The 21,213-nt window shown below is 44.3% G+C and overlaps 1 protein-coding gene across 5 annotated transcripts in view; it reads left to right on the top strand.

Annotated features, from left to right (window-relative positions):
- NINL (ninein like) overlaps window positions 1-21,213 on the top strand; it is a 238,932-nt gene that overhangs the window by 99,239 nt on the left and 118,480 nt on the right. For all 5 annotated transcript variants that reach the window (XM_049869354.1, XM_049869353.1, XM_049869352.1 and 2 more), the window contains exons 4-5: window positions 11,152-11,248; window positions 19,290-19,462. In XM_049869354.1, the coding sequence (XP_049725311.1) occupies window positions 11,152-11,248; window positions 19,290-19,462 (270 nt within the window). The remainder of the gene's footprint in view (window positions 1-11,151; window positions 11,249-19,289; window positions 19,463-21,213) is intronic.

The raw sequence follows: 21,213 nt of genomic DNA, 5'->3' as shown, positions 1-21,213 counted from the left end.
GTGTTGTTTGTGAATTCCCATAGCCGATCTGCACCACTTCAACTGGACTACAGTTTACTCAGTTTAACTTCCGTCCTGCAGTCTTTGGGGTGTCCCTTGTCACCCTCCAAAATGGTGCAGTGAGCCTAGTTTTCCAGATGGCAGCAGCCAGAAACTTTCAGCTCCTCTGCTGACCCTGCACCTCCTCTTCCCTGTTTTGGGGCTCGCTTCAGCTCTTAAACTGCCGCCCAGAGCTCTGAGATCTCAGCCTGTGCTTGTTTTTATTCTTTGTCGAGTGGGGTAGTTGCAGGGGGATAAATGCGAGCGACTGTTTACACCACTGTCTTGCCCCGCCGTTTATCTGGTGTGTTTTGATAATGTCTTGGCCCCTCTCGGTATCACCTGGAATTCCATTTGGGACCTGGATAAGCAAAGGCACGTTTTTAGGATATCGACACTCTGGTCATTTAAGCAGTGTAAACAGCTGATGTGATTTTCCTGGCATTTTTGACAGTTTGGAAAATTCAAAACCAAACAAATAACTTTTATGCCCAGATTCAGATTGCAGGCTCTATTCAAGCAACCTATATTGTTGCCAAGCCTTTCTTCACCGTATGCATTGTGTGTGCAGGAACGGTATATGATTTTGAAAGTTTAAGTTATGATAGGAAAAAATCATCAATATTGGATCATCATCAAGGAAAAAAATTAATTTGGGTAACTTGAAGTTTCTGACTTCCATTATGTGACATGCGTCCTGAAAAGAAGCTTCTCCGAGATGGAATTCCATCACACAAACGTGTCGACCTGGAAGCTTCTCCTTACACGTGTGGGTGAGGGATTTTAGAATGAGAGGCAGACACTCACAAGCAAAGGCAGGAATCTGACTTTTTCTGATTATCACTCCTACGTGGCAGAGGTGTATGTGTGTCTGTCTGTCTCCCTGCCTACCCATCCTACCTGAAAGCCATGAATTTCTATTCGAAAAAAAGCCAGAACCGTAAGACGGGTAGGCATACCCAAAACCACACCAAACCCATGGCCGTCCAGTCCATTCCAACTCACAGCGACTCTGTAAAGCTGCCCCATGAGGTTCCTAAGGCTATAAATCTTTACGGAAGCAGACTGCCATATCTTTCTCTTGCGGAGCAGCTGGTGAGTTCACACTGCTGACCTTTCTGTTAGCAGCTGAGTCCTTAACCACTGCACCACTGGGTTTCCTACAGAGATGTGTGTGTGTGTGTATGTGTGTGTGTAGAGAGAGAGATTGATTGATTTTAAGGAATTGGATTTCATGATTGTGAGGGGCTGGCAAGTTCAAGATCTATAGATCAGGTGATGGACAGGCTGGAGATTCCTGCAAACTTTGGTCCCAAAATCTCTAGATCCCAGACTCAGGTGACAGGAAGTATGAAGAGTGAGAGTTCTGGCAAAGTATCTATTTATAGTGTGGAAGTAGAATACACCCTGCAGAAACTCCTTTTTGCTCTTAAGGTCTTCAGCTGATGGGTTGAAGCCAACCCACATAATGGAAAGTGATCTGCTTTACTTAAGACCAGATGACTTAATCATATGTAACTACCGGTGGTGTAATGGTTAAGTCTGCAACTGCTAACTGAAAGGTTACCGATTTCAACTCACCCAGTGGCTCCACAGGAAGGGACCTGCGCCCGTAAAGATTACAGCCTAGTAAACCCCATGGGGCAATTCAGCTCTGTCAGATTGTGTCACTATGAGTTGAAATCAACTTGACAACACCTAACAACTACTTCATAATAGCAAGTAGACTAGTGTTTTACCAAACTAATCGTTACTGTAGGCTAGCCATGTTGACACATAAGATTAACCATCACAGTTCACTCCTTGTCAACTTGACACATCTCCTTAAACCACGTTGTTGTTGTTGTTAGGTGCCATCGAGCTGGTTCTGACTCATAGTCACCCTGTGTACAACAGAACGAAACACTGCCTGGTCCTGCACCATCCTTACAATTGTTGTTATGCTTAAGCCCATTGATGCAGCCACTGTGTTAATCCATCTCATTGAGGTCTTCCTCTTTTTTTGCTGACTGTCTACTTTACCAAGCATGATGTCCTCCTCCAGGGACTGATCCCTGCTAACAGTATATCCGAAGTACGTGAGACATGGTCTCGCCATCCTTGTTTCCAGGGAGCATTCTGGTTGTACTTCTTCCAACACAGATTTCTTCGTTCTTCTGGCAGTCCATGGTATGTTCAGTATTCTCCAACACCACAATTCAAAGGCGTCAATTCTTCGGTCTTCCTTATTCATCGTCAAGCTTTCACATGTATAGGAGGCAATTGAAAACACCATGGCTTGGGTCAGGCATACCTTAGTCTTCAAGGTGACGTCTTTGTTTTTCCACACTTTAAAGAGGTCTTTTGCAGCAGATTTGTCCGGCGCAGTGTGTCTTTTGATTTCTTGACCGCTGCTTCCATGGCTGTTGATTGTGGATCCAAGTAAAATGAAATCCTTGACAACTTCATTTTTTTTTCCATGTATCATGATGTTGCTTGTTGGTCTAGTGTTGAAGATTTTGTTTTCCTTATATTTAGGTATAACCCACACTGAAGGCTGTGGTCTTTGATCTTCATCAGTAAGTGCTTCAAGTCCTCTTTACTTTCAGCAAGCAAGGTTGTGTCATCTGCATAATGCAGGTTGTTAATTAGTCTTCGTCCAATTCTTCTTCATATAGTCCAGCTCTCTGGTTATTTGCTCAGCATACAGATTGAATAGTTCTAGTGAAAGAATACAACCCAGACGCATACCTTTCCTGACTTTAAACCAATCAGTAGCCCCTTGTTCTGTCTGAACAACTGCCTCTTGATCTATGTAAAGGTTCCTCATGAACACAATGAAGTGTTCTGGAATTCCCATTCTTCGCAGTGTTATCCATAGTTTGTCATGATCCACACAGTCGAATGCCTTTGCATAGTCAATAAAACACGGGTAAACATCCTTCTGGTATTCTCTGCTTTCAGCCAGGATCCATCTGACATCAGCAATGATAACCCTGGTTTGGCATTCTGTTCTGAATCTGGCTTGAATTTCTGGCAGTTCCCTGTTGATATACTGCTGCAGCCGTTTTTGAATGATCTTCAGCAAAATTTTACTTGGCATGTGGTATTAATGATATTGTTCTATAATTTCCACACCTTTCTTGGGGATAGGCAGTTGACCAGGTAGCTGTCTTCCAGATTTCTTGGCACAGATGAGTGAGCATTTCCAGTGCTACATCCTTAAACCATACATTTCACCAAGTAAGAAGAGTGATAGTCATTCTTCTACCTAACATGATACAACTATCTTGTGTACAAACAAAAATACACCAACCCCTTTCCAGAGAGGGTGCAAAGTTAATACAGCTTACGTTTTATGATAAGTAATGGAGTGAGAAGAAAACAAAGGTATTTAATACACCGTATTTTTACACAAATAACATGCACATTTTATTTATTTATTTATTGCCAATTGTGCCTTCCCCCTGCAAAGTATTTCTGTAAGCATACCATGCCAATTTTGTTTACATATTGCTCTAAGTAAAACTGGCATAGCGTGCTTAAGAAAATACCTCGCAGGGAGAGGGCACAGTTGACAAAAAATGTAGAATATGCACTTATTTGTGTAAAAATATGGAGTATACATAAACACACACATACATACACGCACGCACGCACACACACACACATACACGAATATATCCAAAACAAGAAATAACAGTTATACTTCTCGTTTTTGCCACTGGTCATATGGTCAACACTATTACTTCAGACTACTATCTTCCAGTACTCATTCTGTATTCCCTTTGCCCTCAGCAATCACCTCAGCTGGTTGTAATTGTTTGCCTAGTGGGGTGACCCAAACCTTCATTGCTGAAGGGCCTGGAGCGTAAGTAGTCCTGCCTGTGAAAAAGAAAACAGCTTGGAAGACCCCCCTGCCGCCCCGGGGCTGTTACAGTTGCCCTAGTTCTCTGGAGAAGCTTGTTACTTTTATCCATGGAGAAAGCTAGTCCCTGCCAGCAGAAAATGCCGATTATTATGCAGATGGTTGGAGCCAGCTGCAAGGAGATTGTCCAGTTTAGTCCAGAGAGGGGATTGGTAGGTTATTATGCAAATAGGATGTGTAAAATCTGACCGGTAGGATTGAGCCACTTGCCTAGTAAGCAGTCATCCCACAGGAATTGAGGAGAGTCTCGCTATCACCAAGAAGAAACGTCTGACACGGAATGTGTCCTTTGGACCTGGGGTCTTTGCGCTGAGAACGTCCTAGACCCGGGAGACAGAGCTGTAACACTGGAGTGGCAGCGGCAGAACCTGGAGACGGGTGTGAGACTGCGTGGTGGAATTTCCGGCCCACAGAGTGAGGCAGCTACCGTGGGCTTGCCGACCCAAAGAGCAGGAGAGCGGAGCACCTTCAGGGCAGGAGGCTCGCTGGCGGAGTGGGGTGCCTTGGGCACTTGTCTGCGGAGCTAAAGAGGCTTACCAACCCACAGAGGAGAGAGTTGAAGTCCTTCACGTAGGAGGCTTGCTGGCAGAGTGCGGTGCCTCCAGGCACTTTTTAAACCCCATTGCTGTATAGTCGATTCCGACTTATAGTAACCCTATAGGACAGAGTAGAACTGCCACATAGAGTTTCCAAAGAGCACCTGGTGGATTCAAACTGCTGACCTTTTGGTTAGTGGCCGTAGCTCCTAACCACCATGCCATCAGGGTTTTCAGGCACTTGGTGGGGCTAAAAAACCGTAACACTTGCCCGAGCAGAGCAGAGGCCAGGCACAAGCAGGGGCCCGGTAGCAGCAGCCGAGAGGAAGCTGTCCTGATTTGAGACCTGAATCCTGAGCTATTCCTGGTACTTCCAGGTTAATCCTGATCCCATGTTACTTCCCTAATAAACCATATAACTGTGAGTACAGTGCGTGAGTTCTGTGTGGGCATTGCAACAAATTATTTAACCCAGTGCAGAAGTAGAGAGTGCCGTGGGGAGGACAGCTGGTGTCAAAATTGGTTTAAAAAAAAAAAAAAAGGTTGAAGAGTGGAGGTATGTCGGGCCTCCACCCCATAGGAATCAGCTTTGGACTGATGCTGGTGCTGGTTTGCACTCCCTGAAGTTAAACAAGGTCTGACATTATCACTACCCCATTACAGTTCCTATCTAATCTTTCGAGTTGCTGTTGTCACTTTGATCCCATATAGATGGTTCTTAAAAGAGCATAATGCTCAAGGCAGACGTATTACTAGTTATGCGAAACTATTGTTTGACTTTAAGAAAACTTCAAGGGATATTTTTGGTTTAAATTTTAAAGATTCTTTCAGGGCAGTAGTTTTAGGGGTCCATCCGGCCTCCATGGCTCTAGAAAGTCTGAATTCAATGAAAATTGGAAACTCTGTTCTGCATTTCCCCCCTTTTGATCAGGATTATTCTATGGAATCTTGATTAAAATGTTCAGCAATGTTAGCCAGGCACCATCCAGCTCTTCTGGTCTCATGGCAAAGGAGGCAGTTGTTCATGGAGACAATTAGCCACACATTCCCTGTCCTTCTCCTATTCCTGACTCTCCTCCCTCTCTTGCTCCAGATGAGTAGAGACAAATTATTGTGCCTTGGATGGCCACCTGCAAGCTTTAAAGACCCCAGATGCTACGCAGTGAACTAGGAGGTAGAACAGAAGCACTAAATATGTTATTAGGGCCCTTAACTGGGATGTCCCATGAAACCACTACCCTAAAACTCCAAACCAAGGAACCAAATCCCAAGAGTTTTTTGGTTGTACGTAAATGGCCTGAGCAGCTACTCTTCTTATTTATTTGCCATTGTTGTAAATATATCACACAACTTTTGCCAGGTCAACTTTTTACTAGTGTACAGCTTACATTCAGCAATTACATTAACCGGCTCTGCAGGCTTACTCTTAATCAGTACAATTATTCTACCCCCTTTCCTCTGTCCCTCCTGCCCCTGGTAATGACTGATAAACTCTCGTCTCTATACGGTTGTCTTTTCTTGTCTTATGTGAGTGAGGTCATACAGCATTTGTCCCTTTGTGATTGCCCAGCATGATCAGGCCCCATCCATATTGTAGAATGTGTCAAGACTTCATTTCTTCTGCCGGCTGAGTAGTATTCCATCGTACATATGTACCCACTTGATTTGTAGGAGTTCTTTGTGTATTCTGGATATTAAAACCTCATCAGACGTGTGGGTCCCAAATATTTTGTGCCGTTCTGTACGTTGTCCATTCCCTCTTTTGATAAAGGATATACAAAACTTTTGGTGAATTCTAAGTTTATCTACTTTTTGTTTTGTTGCGTGTGCTTTTTGTGTCATCTAAGAATTCATTGTCAAAAACAAGGTCTTGAAATTTTATCCCTCTGTTTTCTCCTAAGAGTTTTATAATTTTATTCTTATATGTAGATCATGGACTCATTTTTGACTTACCAGTCCCAAATTTAAGGTTAAATCATAAAAGGTAACACCTATAGGGCAAGGGTAAACTGCAAGTAAATCGGCCGTGTGGTTTTTGTCAGACTGCGTTTGTGTCTCATCACTGGTCTAGAGAGCCTCAAACCCTGCACTTAGATTAAGATGCTCTTGCATGGCTAGTACCCTCAGGTACATGGCAAAAGCAAACAGCCTTCTCTTAAGGAAAGTGCCATTATCCTGGGCTTGAAAGTATTCCTGAGTAGTAATCAAATACAATGACCAGTATTAAAAGTAATCAGTACTCGCTGAAACTTGAACGTAGGTTTATTTTGAACAGTTATTCTGTATGCATATAGGGAGACCATTTTGGAAAAAGGAGGTGGCTCAAAGAAGCTAATTACAACGGGGCTTATAAAGAAAAGAAATATAGAAGATCAACCATTGGCTGATCTTAACATGACTGATTGAACCCTGCCCTGAGATCAGAGGATATCAGTTTACTGGATAGTCCTTGCCTCTCCACCCAGTCGTATCTTTTGAAATTCAAGTTTAGTGAGCCTGGCTTTGAGCAGGAAAGAAAGGATTTGCAACTTTGGGTGACAGAAATGGGGCTGTCAGATTAATTTTGGTCAGGGATTTCTTTAAAGTGAGAATTTGGTTTCATGGGTAAGAAAACCCCAAAATCTAAGAAAGATATCTATCAGTTTCTCTCTGACACCAGCATACATTGAAAGTTAACTGGACACACTCAAAGATCGCTGTACACACAAACGAGACTAGACACACTCAAAGATCGCTGTACACACAAACGAGACTAGACACACTCAAAGATCGCTGTACACACAAACGAGACAGGGTGAGCAAGAACAGCAAAGACAACTTGTAACAGAAGCAGACCCACAAAGATGTGTAATGTTGGAATTATCAGACACAAAATTTAAGACAACTATGGTTACTGTGTTAATAGAGATAAAAGACAAGCTTGACAATATCTGCAGGGAAGAGGGAACTCTAAAAGGTGATTTAGCAAATCTGAACAAAGAATCAAATAAAAGTTACAGAAAAGAAAAGTATGGTGACCAAAATTAAAAATTAAATGGAAGTGTTTAACAGCATATCAGTTACACCTGAAGAGAGAATTCATAAACAGGAATCACCCAGATTGCAGCATGAAGATATAAAAAGAAGTGAAAGTAAAGAGTGAGAAGGTTTAACACCCCTTCAGCTGGAGTGCCAGACAGAAGAGAGTGAATGCGGAAGAGGCATTATGTGGCAAGATAGTAGTTGAAATTATTTCAGAACAAATGAGACATCATTCTTGGGATTACAAATATCCATGGAATTTCAAGCAGACTATATAAAAAGAAATCCACTTTTGGCTATATTATTGTGAAACTGCAGAAAAATAAAGATACAGTGTCTTAAAAGCAGCCAGAGATGGGTATACATGGTCTGTATTTTCTTTTAACTGCATTAAAAATTGTATCTGAAAATGAAAAGTTCGATAATTAAAAAAAAATGTCATGGACCACAACCACCAAAGCCTCCACCAGACTGAGTCCAGCACAACTAGATGGTGCCCAGCCACCACTACCAACTGCTCCGAAAGGGAACACAATAGAGGGTCCAGGACAGAGCTGGAGAAAAAATGTAGAACAAAATTCTGACTCGCAAAAAAAAAAGACTAGACTTAAGAGGCTGGAGAAACCATAAGATTATGGCCCCTGGACACTCCTTTAACTCAGTGATGAAGCCGCTCCTGAGGTTCACCCTTGAGCCAAAGATTAGACAGCCCCATAAAACAAAATGAGACTAAACGGACACACAGCCCAGGGTGAGGACGAGAAGGTGGGAGGGGACAGGAGAGCTGTTAATGGGGAACGAAGGTCGAGAAGGGAGGAGTGTTGACATGTCATGGGATTGGCAACCAATGTCACAAAATAATATGCGTATTGTTTTATGAGAAACTAATTTGCTCTGTAAAACTTCATAAAGAGAAAAAAAATAGCCAGAGAAAAAATCATATCCTGCAAATGAGCCATCGTTAGCTTGACAGCTGGCATCTCAGATACAGTGAAAGCCGAGACAGTGGGATATCTTTAATTGGCCTGGAAGAAAATAACTGCCACCCGGAATTCCATACCACACAAAATTATCTATTACAAATAAATGTAAAATAAAGACATCTCAGATGAGCTAAAAGAATTTAGCACCAGGACACTCAAGAGAAAGGAAATTCTAAAGAATTTACTTTAAATAGAAGTAACGTTATCCCAGATTGAAGTCAGAAATACAAGAAATGAAAACTAAAGTGGTAAATATGTGGATAATTCTAAATGAACATTGACCATATAAGACAAAAAGTATCTGATAGTGGTTTAAAACGTGTAGAATTAAAATGTATGACACCAGAGGCATTGAAGTCAAGCATGTGGCAAGTGGAGGTAAATTGTTGCAGAGACTTCGTGTTGTCCTGGAAGAGGGTGAGTGTATTAATAGTAAATTCTGATAGACTAAGGATGTGTGTTGTAATTCCTAGCTAACAGTAAGAGAATGGAAATAGACTGTATAAATTCTAAATTAAAGGAAAAATGGAATCATTAAAAATAATCAGCAGACCTAAAGGTAGGAAAGAAAACAAGCAGGTCAAATAGAAAGCACAAAATAAAATGGTAGTTTTAAATCCAAATAGATCTGTAATTACATTAAATGTGAATAGACTAAATGTTTAAAGACAAAGATTGTCAAGATTGAAAAAATCCAATTATGTACTGTTTATGAGACACATCTAAAACAAAGATATAAAAAAGTTAAAAGTTTGGTTTAAAAAAATGTATATATCATGTAAATACTAATGAAAAGAAGGCTGGTGTAGGGCTTTTTTTTAAACAACAGAAACTTATTGTCTCATATTCTGGAGGTCAGAAGCCTGAATTCGGGGTGTCAGCAGAGCCACGCTCTCTCTGAAGGCTCTAGGGAGGATCGTTTCTTGTCTCCCCCAGCTTCTGGCTGCCCCAGGCGTTCCTTGACTTGTGACAGCATCACTCTAACCTATGCCGCTGTCGTCACATGACCACCTCCCTCTGTGTCTGTCTCTGCATCTCTTCCCTGCTTATATGGACACTAGTCGTATTGGATTAGAGACCACCCTACTCCAATGGGATCTCATGTTAACGTAACTAATTACATTTGCAGAGACCCTGTCTTAGTTTTCTAGTGCTGCTATTACAGAAATAACACTAGTCGGTGGCTTTAAAGAACAGGAATTTGTTTTCTCACAATTTAGGAGGCTGAAAGTCCAAATTCAGGCCACCAGCACTAGAGGAAGGCTCTCTGTTGGCTCTGGGGAACCGCGTCTCGTGGCGTCCCTCAGTTCTTCAGTGATCTTCATGTGGCATCTGTCTTCCCCCATTTGTGCTTAACGTCTCTAATTTGCTTTTTTTTTTTTTTTTTTTAAATCGTGCTTTAGGCGAAAGTTTACAGCACAAATTAGTTTCTCATTCAAAAATTTATACATAAATTGTTTTGTGACATTGGTTGCAATCCTCACAATGTGTTTTCACTCTCCTCCTTTCTCTTTACTCCCTAGGTTCCCTGCGTCCGTTCATCTGGTTTTCCTTTCCCTTCCTGCTTTTTCTTCTTTGCCTTTGAGCATGTGTTACCCATTTGGTCTCGTATACTCGTCTGAACTAAGAAGCACATTCCTCATGTGCGTTGTTGTTTGTTTTATAGGCCTGGGTAATCTTTGGTTGAAGGGTAGACTTCGGGAGTGGCTTCAGTTCTGAGTTAGGAAGGGTGTCCGGGGGTGGTGTGGTTTTTCTTTGATAAAAGAGAAAATGAACTTTGAGGTAAAAAGCGTTAGTAAAGAGAGTCATGATTTCGTAATGATAACTGGTTCAGTTCACCAAGAGGATATAAATGCTTAGCCTAAGCCCCAGCAGTTAGATTCTTAGGTATATAGTCTGGAGAAACACCTTAAGGATACAAGTGCAACAGTGTTCAAAGCAAATTGTTTTAGTAGCTAAAAACCAGAAACAATTTAAATGCCCATCAGCAGAAGATTGAATATGTCATTGTACAGTTATGCAATGGAATACTATATAACAGAGAAAGTGGGTGCATTACACCTACGCACAGCAACTTAGGTGGATTTTGCAGAAGTGATACTGAGCCAGAGAAGCAAAACATAAAAGAATATACACATATGATTCCATTTAGATAAAATTCAAAAAAAGACAAAACTAAACTATATTGTTTAGGGATGCATACAAATGAAGTATAGAAAAGCAAGGAAATTATTATGATAAAAGTTAGAGTAGTAGCTAGGAGATCGAATCAGGGAGGGAAACGTGGCAGGGTCCTTCTGCGATACTTGCAGTGTTCCATTTCCCAGGGTAATGCTGTGGGTGTTTTCTTTATATACGTTGCTTCATGGCCATCAGATCGCTCTTCTGCACTGTTCGTTTTCTAATTATGTTTCTTGATTTGCTTTTTAAAAATTGTTGATAGTATGTATTTGGTGGTGGGAGGGACTATGATTCACTCTTACTTTCCTTATTATGCTCTTCTATTTTATAAAAATCTTAATAATTAAGTGTTTGAAAAAATGAAATGGATATTCTCAGTGAAAAGGATAATAATTCGATGTTCCCATCTGTGAATAAATTAAAAGGCTATTAAACGTGTGAGCCCTTGAAAGTAACATTGACCTCTCTACTTAAATTCACTCAGGTGAACTTCCAGGAATTTAAGGACGGTTTTGTGGCGGTGTTGTCATCAAATCCCAGCCATGGACCCTCTGGTGAAGAAGATAGTTCTTTGGAACCAGGCAAGCAGATCTCCTGTTTAGTTTCTTTTCATTATTTGTTACTTTTTGGAGTATAATATTCTAATTGAAGGATTGTAGCAGTTATGAAAACTACATTGAAAACCTTACTTGCTATCACCACCAAGCCACATGGCCTTGGATTTTTTTCTTCTTTCATTTCTTTATTTGTAAAGTAGTGTCAATAACATGGGTTATACTTACAGTGTAGTGTTGTTGACAAGGTAAAATGAGCAAATGAACGTGGGGGAAAAAGATTTTAAGAATTAAAAGTGCATTGCAGGTTTAAGGTGTTCTTGTCATAGCCCCCTGAGGTCGGCAAAGCAGGTAAGATTACCACCAGGCCATGGACAGACCTACGTGTATGTTTTCTCTCAGAAAATGATGCTGTTCTATGCTCGTATGCCTTATTAGAATCTTGTCACAGTAATGGGGCCGGTGGGATAAGGAGAACCTATATAAGCAGAAGCAGCATTCCCAAGGCGGGAAGCGTCCTGAGGAGCGGGGGAAGCCGCTGGGCACTGGTTCAGGTCAGGAGATGGAGGGGGAGCAGCAGCAGGCTCAGTGGAAGAGTTGTGAAGGGATGAACAAGTACGGAGAGTGTCAGGTCAGGGGTGTGCAGATGGTGTGGGACGAGAGTTGGAAGATCATGACTAAAGTACTTACTGGTTGTGACTGCTCCACTGGGCTCAAGTTAAGGGGTGGCAGTCACCTGACATGCTTAGTAACCCCAAACAGGGCATATCTGATGAGGATGGATGAAATGGCTGTGGGGAAGCTCGCTCGTGAATGGAGGCAGATGTGTGTAAACAGGTAGGAGATAGTATTGGTTAGCACGGGACAGAGGCAGGAAGAGCCCAGGGTGAAAGGAGATACAGACTGTGGGATGGCAGTGTTGCTAAGCGCCTGGGGCAGAGGAAAGAAAAAAGAAGAGAACTCACAGAGTGTCTTCTGTGTGCCAGGCAACGAGCTTTACATACATCTTACGTGTATTCCCGTTAACCCTCATAGAAATCCTGAGGCATTATTATACACGCTATTCAGAAAAGGAAACTGAGGCCCAGAGGTATGAAGGAATTTTTTCAGGAACCCACAACTAGTCCATGGTGGCCAGGATTTGGGTCCAGGTTTCCCAGCGTTCAGCCCTGGGCTCCTGTACAGGCACCATTGCTGGAACCCTGTCCTTCCAATGGGTGCTCATATTGGCTTTTCCCACCTCTTCTTGTTGGTTGCAGAGATACCTGGGTATAGTGAAAAGCACCGTGGGGTGGTGCGGGAAGGCTTGAGGTCTGCATGTCCCTTGGTGAGGCATTAATTGCTTCCTCTCAGACTATTCCTTTTTAAGATGCAAAGAAGGCACTTGCCTTTTCTAACTCACAGAATTTTGAAATACGATTGTGTGACCACGAATATGAACGTGCCTTAAGATGGTGACTGCCTACTACCATTGACAGCGTATGTTCTCCTCTCCTTGCTAAAGCGTGTGGAAGTCCTGCCGCGCTTCTAGCCTAAGACAGTGTTGATCTGTGGGACGTGGCCTCAGTTCCTCCAGAAAAACAAGAAGCTATTTGAGGACTCCTGCTTTTGCTCATTGATTCCAGCTGTTTGTTTTTTCCCTTTTCTTTTGGAATAGAATTTCAAAGCTTCCCTTAATTAAAAGGCTGGCATGCACTGCCGAAACACCACCCCTCGTGCTGGTGGACAGAGCTCTTCTCTGTGTCCGTCTCCAAGCACCCATCCAAAAAGGTGCAGATCACACTGTTTGAATCGACTTGGCCGTAATTCTGAGTACTGGTGGTCCTACAGCCACTGGGATTTGCTAAGAATCTGGTAAACCCAGGCTGCTGCTTTAAACTGCAACCCATTGGTCTGTTCCTTGTACTGTGGTATTGCTGTAGGCAATCCTACCGGTATCTCAACCACCATCAGGGTCACCTGTGCTGGACAGGTTTCAGCAGAGCTTCGAGACTAAAACAGGTTAGAAAGAAAGGCCTAATGATCTACTTCTGAAAATTAGCCAGCAAAAGCCTTCTGGATGTTGGAGAGGTTGTGGAGAGACTGGAACACTTCTACACTGCTGGTGGGAATGTAAAATGGTACAACCACTTTGGAAATTGATTTGGCGCTTCCTTAAAAGGCTAGAAATAGAACAACCATACAATCCAGCAATCCCACTCCTTGGAATATATCCTAGAGAAATAAGAAAGAAATAAGAAATAAAACAGATACATGCACACCCATGTTCATTGCAGCACTGTTTACAATAGCAAAAAGGTGGAAGCAACCAAGGTGCCCATCAATGAATGAATGGATAAATAAATTATGGTATATTCACACAGTGGAGTACTACGCATTGAGAAAAAACAATGATGAATCTGTGAAACATTTCATAACATGGAGGAATCTGGAAGGCATTATGCTGAGTGAAATTAGTCAGTTGCAAAAGGACAAATATTGTATAAGACCACTATTATAAGAACTCGAAAAATAGTTTAAATAGAGAAGAAAATATTCTTTGATGGTTACAAGAGTGGGGAGGGAGGAAGGGAGAGGGGTTTATCACTAATTAGATAGTAGATAAGAGCTATTTTATGTGAAGGGAAAGAAAACACGCAATACAGGAGAGGTTAGCACAACTGGACTAAATGAAAAGCAAAGAAGTTTCCTGAATAAAACTGAACACGTTGAAGGCCAGCGTAGCAGGGGCAGGGGTTTCGGGACCATGGTTTCACAGGACATCTAAGTCAATTGGCATAATAAAATCTATTAAGAAAACATTCTGCATCCCACTTTGGAGAGTGGCATATGGGGTCTTAAACACTAGCAAGTGGCCATCTAAGATGCATCAATTGGTCTCAACCCACCTGGAGCAAAGGAGAATGAGGAACACCAAAGACACAAGGTAATTATGAGCCCAGAGACTACATCAGCCTGAAAGCAGAAGAACTAGATGGTGCCCAGCTATAACTGATGACTGCCCTGACAGGGAACACAACAGAGAACCCCTAAGGGAGCAGGAGAGCAGTGGGATGCAGACTCCAAATTCTCGTAAAAAGACCAGACTTAATGGTCTGACTGAGACTAGAAGGACCCGGGAGGTCATGGTCCCCAGACTTCTGTTAGCCCAAGACTAGAACCATTCCCAAAGCCAACTCTTCAGACAGGGACTGGACTGGACTATGGGATAGAAAATGATACTGGTGAAAAGTGATCATCTCGGATCAAGTAGACACATGAGACCATGTGGGCAGCTCCTGTCTGGAGGGGAGATGAGAAGGCAGAGGGGGTCAGAAGCTGGCCAAATGGACATGAAAATAGAGAATGGAGGGAAGGAGTGTGCTGTCTCATTAGGGGGAGAACAACTAGGAGTTTATAGCAAGGTGTATATAAATTTTTGTATGAGAAAAAAAAAATTCTGACTTAATTTGTAAACTTTCACTTAAAGCACAATAAAAATAAAAATAAAAAAGCCTTGTGGATCACAACAGAATATTGTCTGATATAGTGCTGGGATATGAGGCCCCTAAGATGGAAACGCTGGTGGTGTAGTGGTTAAGTGCTATGGCTGCTACCCAAGAGGTCGGCAGTTTGAATCCACCAGGCGCTCCGTGGAAACTCTACTGGGCAGTTCTACTCTGTCCTATAGTGTCGCTATGAGTCAGAATCGACTCGACGGCAGTGGGTTAAGATGGAAGGGGAAACTCTGGTGGCGTGGTGGTCAAGTGCTACAGCTGCTAACCCAAAGGATGACAATTTGAATCCACCAGGCACTCCTTGGAAACTCTATGGGGCACTTCTACCCTGTCCTGTAGGGTCACTATGAGTCGGAGTCAGTTCGATGGCAACGGGTGTTTTGGTTTTTTAGTATGGCAGGCACTCAGAATACCCGGTGGCCACAGCAGTGGAGTTCGAACATACCAACAATCATGAAGGTCACGCAGGACTGGGCAAGGTTTTGTACTGTCGTATGTCGGGTTGCCATGAGTCGGAGCTGACTTGACAGCAGCTAACAACAGCAACAGCATTGCTTTAAAGGACCGTTCTTTCTGTTTCCCGACTTGTGGCTCATTCGTCCTGTCTGTCTGAGCCACCCACCCTGTCGCCCACTGGGCTGCCTGTGCTTTCATTCCTCCTCCCCTGTGTCCCGGCCTTCCACACTACTTCAGAGCCTTGTCTCGCCTCATCTGCTCCATCGGTGGTATTCTCCTCTTCCTGATTTCCAATCGAATTGCTGATCCTTCCCACCACTTACCCCCAGGCTCAGAAAAATGTCCTTTTCATACTCCAGGGATTACTTTTACTGTGTGACCAGATGCTCTGAATTTTGAAGAACAGCCCTGATTCTCTGCCATTTTATTACTTTCATTAAAGTCCATTATTAAACACAGAATGTAAATATATTTTAATTTTTACCCTTGGTTAGTCTTTTCCTATAAATACACCTCTTCAGTTATCGGCTATCTCATTATCTGACATTTCACATTTATGACAATAGTGAAAAAATCTATCTGACTGTTCTGCATATTAACCTGACCAGTGGGACATATAGCACCCACCTATATTTTCAGCCTCTCAGGGTTCTTGGGAGGCTGCTGTCCCACTTACAGTTTGGACCTGTATAACTTTTTGAAATGGAAGACATGGACATTCCATGTCTTAGTTACCTAGTGCTGCTATAACAGAAATACCACAAGTGGATGGCTTTAACAAACAAATCTTTTTTCTCACAGTTTAGGAGGCTAGAGGTCCAATTCAGGGTGCCAGCTCCAGGGGAAGGCCTTCTATCTACGTCAGCTCTGGAGGAAGGTCCTTGTCTTCAATCTTCCCCTGGTCTTGGAGCGTCTAAGCACAGGGACCCTGGGTCCAAAGCATATGCTGTGTTCCTGGCACTACTTGCTTGGTGGTATGAGGTCCCCCGTCTCTCTGCTCACCTCTGTCTTTTATATCCCAAAAGAGATTGACTTAAGACACAACCTAAACTTAGAGATTGAGTCATGCCTCATTAACATAACTGCTTTTAATCCTGCTAATTAACATCGTAGAGGTAGGATTTACAACACACAGGAAAATCATGTCAGACGACAAATTAGTGGACAGTCACGCAATACTGGAAATCACAGCCTAGCCAAGTTGACACACATTTTGGGGGGACACAGTTCAATCCATGACACTCCGTTTTCACGTAATGTCCCATTTTGCATGAAGACCTGGTCTTTGGAACCTAACCATGTCAATAAGTGAGAAGAGGGTGTAAATACACACACCAAGAAACCAAACCAGGTGTCCCAGTGTCAGAGGCACAATTGCCTGTGCTCTGAGTGCCCTGTGGGGTGTGTGGCATGGGGACAGGTACCTGCTCGCACTCGAAAAGATGCTTGACCTGGTGGCTGATGGTCCTTCCAACCCTGAGAGTGTGGGGGCCTTACGATGCTGCATACGAGGGAGCTGCCTCGTTCACCTGCACCTGCTCGCTCATCTTCCACTCTTGTTCTTCCTGCCTTTTCTGTAGTGACATTTCTTCCTGTTGGATGGAGGTGATATGCTTCTGGGCTGTTTTTATGAGAATGTTGGGAAATATGAAAAAAGCACTGTTTTTTCTGGGCAGCTCATTGTTCCAAGGAAAGTTCTGAGTGGCAGCAGCTATGAAGCGATGGTATTGTGGTGCCAGAATCAAGGGTGGGGGTGGGAGCTTTGACAGGCAGGGTAAACCGAGGAGGGAAGTAGAAGGGAGAGACCTGGGCGGCAGGCGGGCTGCTGGCTCCACAGGTGCTGGGCCCCAGGCGGACGGAGGCCCGCGGTTTGTCTCCATGGCGGGTCTGATGATTCCAGGACTGGGCGCAGAATTCACCTCTGCGATTCTGCCACCTGGTTCCTACTTCCTACCTGACGAGGATGTCACTCTTCCTACAGCACCCTGAGGTGCTTCCTCAAGTGAATAAACCAGTTGCTGTCAAGTGGATTCCGACTTAAGGTGACCCCGTGTGTGTCACAGTGGAACCGTGCCCACAGGGTTTTCAATGGCTGATTTTTTTTATAAGTAGTCACCAGGCCTTTCTTCCAAGGCGCCTCCGGGTGAACTTGAACTGCCAGCTTGTCGATAAGCCACGGAGTGCATAAACAACTTGCACCACCCGGGGACTCTACTTCCCCGCCCACACATACCCAGATTGCGCCCCTTCTCGGGGAGCCAGACCTGTTTTCTCACTCCCTCCTCATGGTGGCCTGTCCTTCCTTCAAGGGGTCTGTTGACATTGAAACTTTTTTCTTCTGTTTTCTGGGCCATTTCCTGTTTATGCCTGATAGCCCAGCCCAACTATTTACAATGCCCTGGGCTTGTGTCTCCACCCCACAAACTGTCAGATGCCTTAAATGTCACACTAGCTTTCCACATTCACACATCTAAAGTGGAACTCAGCACCTTCCTCGCTGAACCTTGCCTCTAGCCCCATTTTGCTGTCTCTGCCATGGTATCACTGTTTTCCTAGTTGGCTGGCTTCAACCAGCTTCGTCCTCTGAGTGGCCCCAAGGTCAGTGGCTATAAGAAATAGGTGAGGGGTCCTCAGGGGCCACGACTTCTGTTGGGGTGAGACATAAGGCGTCTCCGCAATGAGATGTTCCTTTGGTTTTCTGGCCTGGCCCTACCTTGCGGGATTCCCTGCCACCTTCTCTCAGACTGGCTCCATTCTGGTTGTTCCCTCCCTGTCAGGGCTGGGTTGTGGGCCACGCTGTCCTCAGTTTCTTGTTTCTGCCCTCCCCACTTTCCACTTTTATGAGAATTTGGCATTGGGTCAGCATCGGTTTCTTCTCTGGCCTAGAGGTCACAGCAGATGTAGAGAAGTCAGGTGGCCAGAACGAAGTGGAGAGGGACTGTTAAGGGCCTGTCTTTGCTCCAGACTTGCCAGACGTGCTGCTGAGCTTTGAAAGCACCTGCCCAGCTTTGCCTTGGCCCTACGCCCACAGGTCGCACCCACCAGGTCTCCTTCATCAGTTGAGGTGTGATCCTGGGACATGTGGGTATCTTGGTCATCTGGTGCTACCCTAACAGAACTACCACAAGGGGATGGCTTTAACAAAGAGAAATTTTTTTTCTCACAGTCCAGTAGGTTACAAGTCCAAATTCAGGGTGTCAGCTTCAGAGGGAGGCTTTCTCTGTCTCTGTCGGCTCTGGAGGAAGGTCCTTGTCCTCAATCTTCCTCTGGTCGAGGAGCTTCTCAGGCACAGGGACCTTGGGTCCAAAGGACGTGCTCTGTTCCTGGTGCTGCTTTCTTGGTGGTTATGAGGTCCCCTGCTCTCTGCTTACTTCCCTCTCCTTTTATCTCTTGAGGGATAAAAGGTGGTGCAGGCCACACCCCAGGGAAACTCCCTTTCCCTTAGATTAGGGAGGTGCTACAATCCCACCCTAATCCTCTCAACATAAAATTACAATCACAAAATGGAGGACAACCACACAATACTGGGAATCTTGGCCTAACCAAATTGATAAACACATTTTTGGGGGGCATAATCCTTGACAGTGGGCATGGGAGACAATCTCTAGTCTCTAAAGCCATATACTGTGAGACTATTGGAGGGCTTTCTCTTTGCATAAAAAACTACGTTTTGTGTTAGTCTTTTATTATAAACACAAACAAAATAACACCAAAAAACAAACCCAGTGCCATCGAGTTGATTCCATATAGGACAGAGTAGAACTGCCCCATAGAGTTTCCAAGGAGCGCCTGGCGGATTTGAACTGCTGATCCTTTGGTTAGCAGCTGTAGCACTTAACCACTATGCCACCAGGGTTTCCACAATCAAAATGGGCTTGGAAAACTTCAGACAGTGCTTGGGGCTGCAGTAAATGGCCCATTCTCGCCAACATTCTCAGCCCCCGGCCCAGGTCGTAGGTCACCGGGAGGAGCAGTTTCTCCTTCTCTTCTTGACGTCTTCTGTTGTTTAACAGTGTGCATCCGTGAGAGAATACTGTGCGTCCAGTCTGTGCCTGTGTGACTCAGAGGGCTGATTTAAGGGGTTCCCCCGTCAAGTTCCTCATTTTCTTTTTTAGCTGTCTCACAGGCTGTCGTGCCAAAGTATGTGAATGGCTCTAAGTGGTATGGTCGTCGGACCCGGCCCGAGCTGTACACGTGCGGGACTGAGGACGGACACTCAGCAGACCAGCAAGCACAGGCCAGCCTTAGCAGCCAGCTCTGCCACGCCACCTCTCTGCAAAGTGTGGAGGTGGGTCGGACTTTTCATTCCTACCCTGGGTGCCCAGTATCCGGTAGGTAGTCTCTCAGTTAGTCACTGCACTCATCACACGAAAGGGTGTGAGGAGGGAGATACCCATTGTCTGGAGTTTTAAGTTGCCAGACGTTTGGGCTCACGCTGGGGAATGAGATCTCATTTTAAATGGTCTCTGGGCCTCATTGTCTCCCATGTGGCTCTGCCCACAGAGCATTCTCCTTCAGACATTGGGACAGTGCACAATTTTTATAAACATCTTTTGTTTCCGGCCCCTCCCCCCTGCTCACCACAACCTGTCCTAGTACTGCAACAAAACTGCTTTTATGGCTTTATAGGAGTGAATTATTAACTTGCCAAGGCTATAAAGAGGAAGAGTCGTTTCTGATTGCCGCCTCAAGTTCAGAGCTTGGATGTACCAAGCCCATAGTCCCCCTATCTTGAATAATTAGAATATACTGAGACCCACACACAATACTTTGCAAGTAAGTGCCTAATACCTCCCCGTGGCCTTGGGGGTTAGGTTAAACTCCGTCCCCGCCACCACCAGTTCACTAAATTATTGGCTTCAGGCATCTTGGGTGGCCGGCTAACAGCCAGGCCCTCACTGTACTCCGTGTCAAGAAGCATATCCATGGTGCCAGGTCACACCTTCCATGTTAATTGTGGACTTGTTAGATCCACTTTCAAGGATTCCAGAGTGTTCCTGGCTCCTGCTTTCTGTAATGTCAACCTCTGAAAGATGAGACCACATCAGAAACTTACCTTTAATAATATGGCTCTGGGACCCAAATTGATTTGTCTGTGTTTTCAACGCTTGTGCATGTATTCCAGTCCTAGAGTCTCTTCTCTGGGGGTGTGCTACACCAGGGCAACACCATAAATCCAGGACATTTGCTTTCTTCTTCGCTTTTTAAATTTGGAGTCTTGGTCAACCAGGTATTTATTCCAAAGTCAGCCTTGGGAAATCAGAACACCTGGTCAATGGCAAACTTTAACTTTGTGGCTGCTGACTCGGTCACTGAAGCATGAGACAGACTTAAGTCACGTGTTTCTTGATGTCCCCATCTCCTCTCCTGGGTGTGAGCCGGCCAAGACCGTTGGCTAGGTGTGCTGGGTACTTGCTGAGCACTGTGCCATTTGTGGAGCTCTTCACAGGGACAGAGAGGCCCACTCCACCCTCCTGCCTGTTTGCCGAGCTGATACTGTTGGTAAAGGGCAGAATGCTGAGAGACCATGATGTTGCAAGGCTTGTTTTCAAGATTGTGACAGGAAATGTTAACTGAAGTTCAGTCATCAGGGTCTGGAGCCAGCACCTGTAGAGGTTTTTTTTTTTTTTTTTGCACTCAGATAATACATTGTTTTTAATTTGAAGTACTGATGATCTTTGGGTGACATTGAGGAACCCTAAGTGTGCGAAATAAGACGTGCAAGGAGTCTCCATTTTCAAGGAGTGCAAACACGTGCTCGTGCCCGAGCCTCACAGCGTGGCCCCTGCAGCCACACTCGGAGCTGCCGGTGCTGCCGGCTGTGTCTGCTTGGCGTCCTGCAGCTTCCTTGCCAAAGGCGGAGAGAGGCTCTTTAGGATCTGAGGTTTTCACTCTTCAGATTTGAATCTAGACTGTCTTGCCTTTGGCACCAAGCTGTTGGTTCTCTTCCACAGCCACTCCTGTCTCACCCAACAAATACCGATCTGTTTTTTCTTCATACTCCTTAAATATTCTCCAGGGGATTTATATCCTTTTAAC

Source organism: Elephas maximus, chromosome 25 (genome assembly GCF_024166365.1).
Source record: "Elephas maximus indicus isolate mEleMax1 chromosome 25, mEleMax1 primary haplotype, whole genome shotgun sequence".
Taxonomy (NCBI): domain Eukaryota; kingdom Metazoa; phylum Chordata; class Mammalia; order Proboscidea; family Elephantidae; genus Elephas; species Elephas maximus.
Note: the sequence above shows the minus strand (reverse complement) of the source record. Positions and strands in the feature narration are given on the sequence as shown.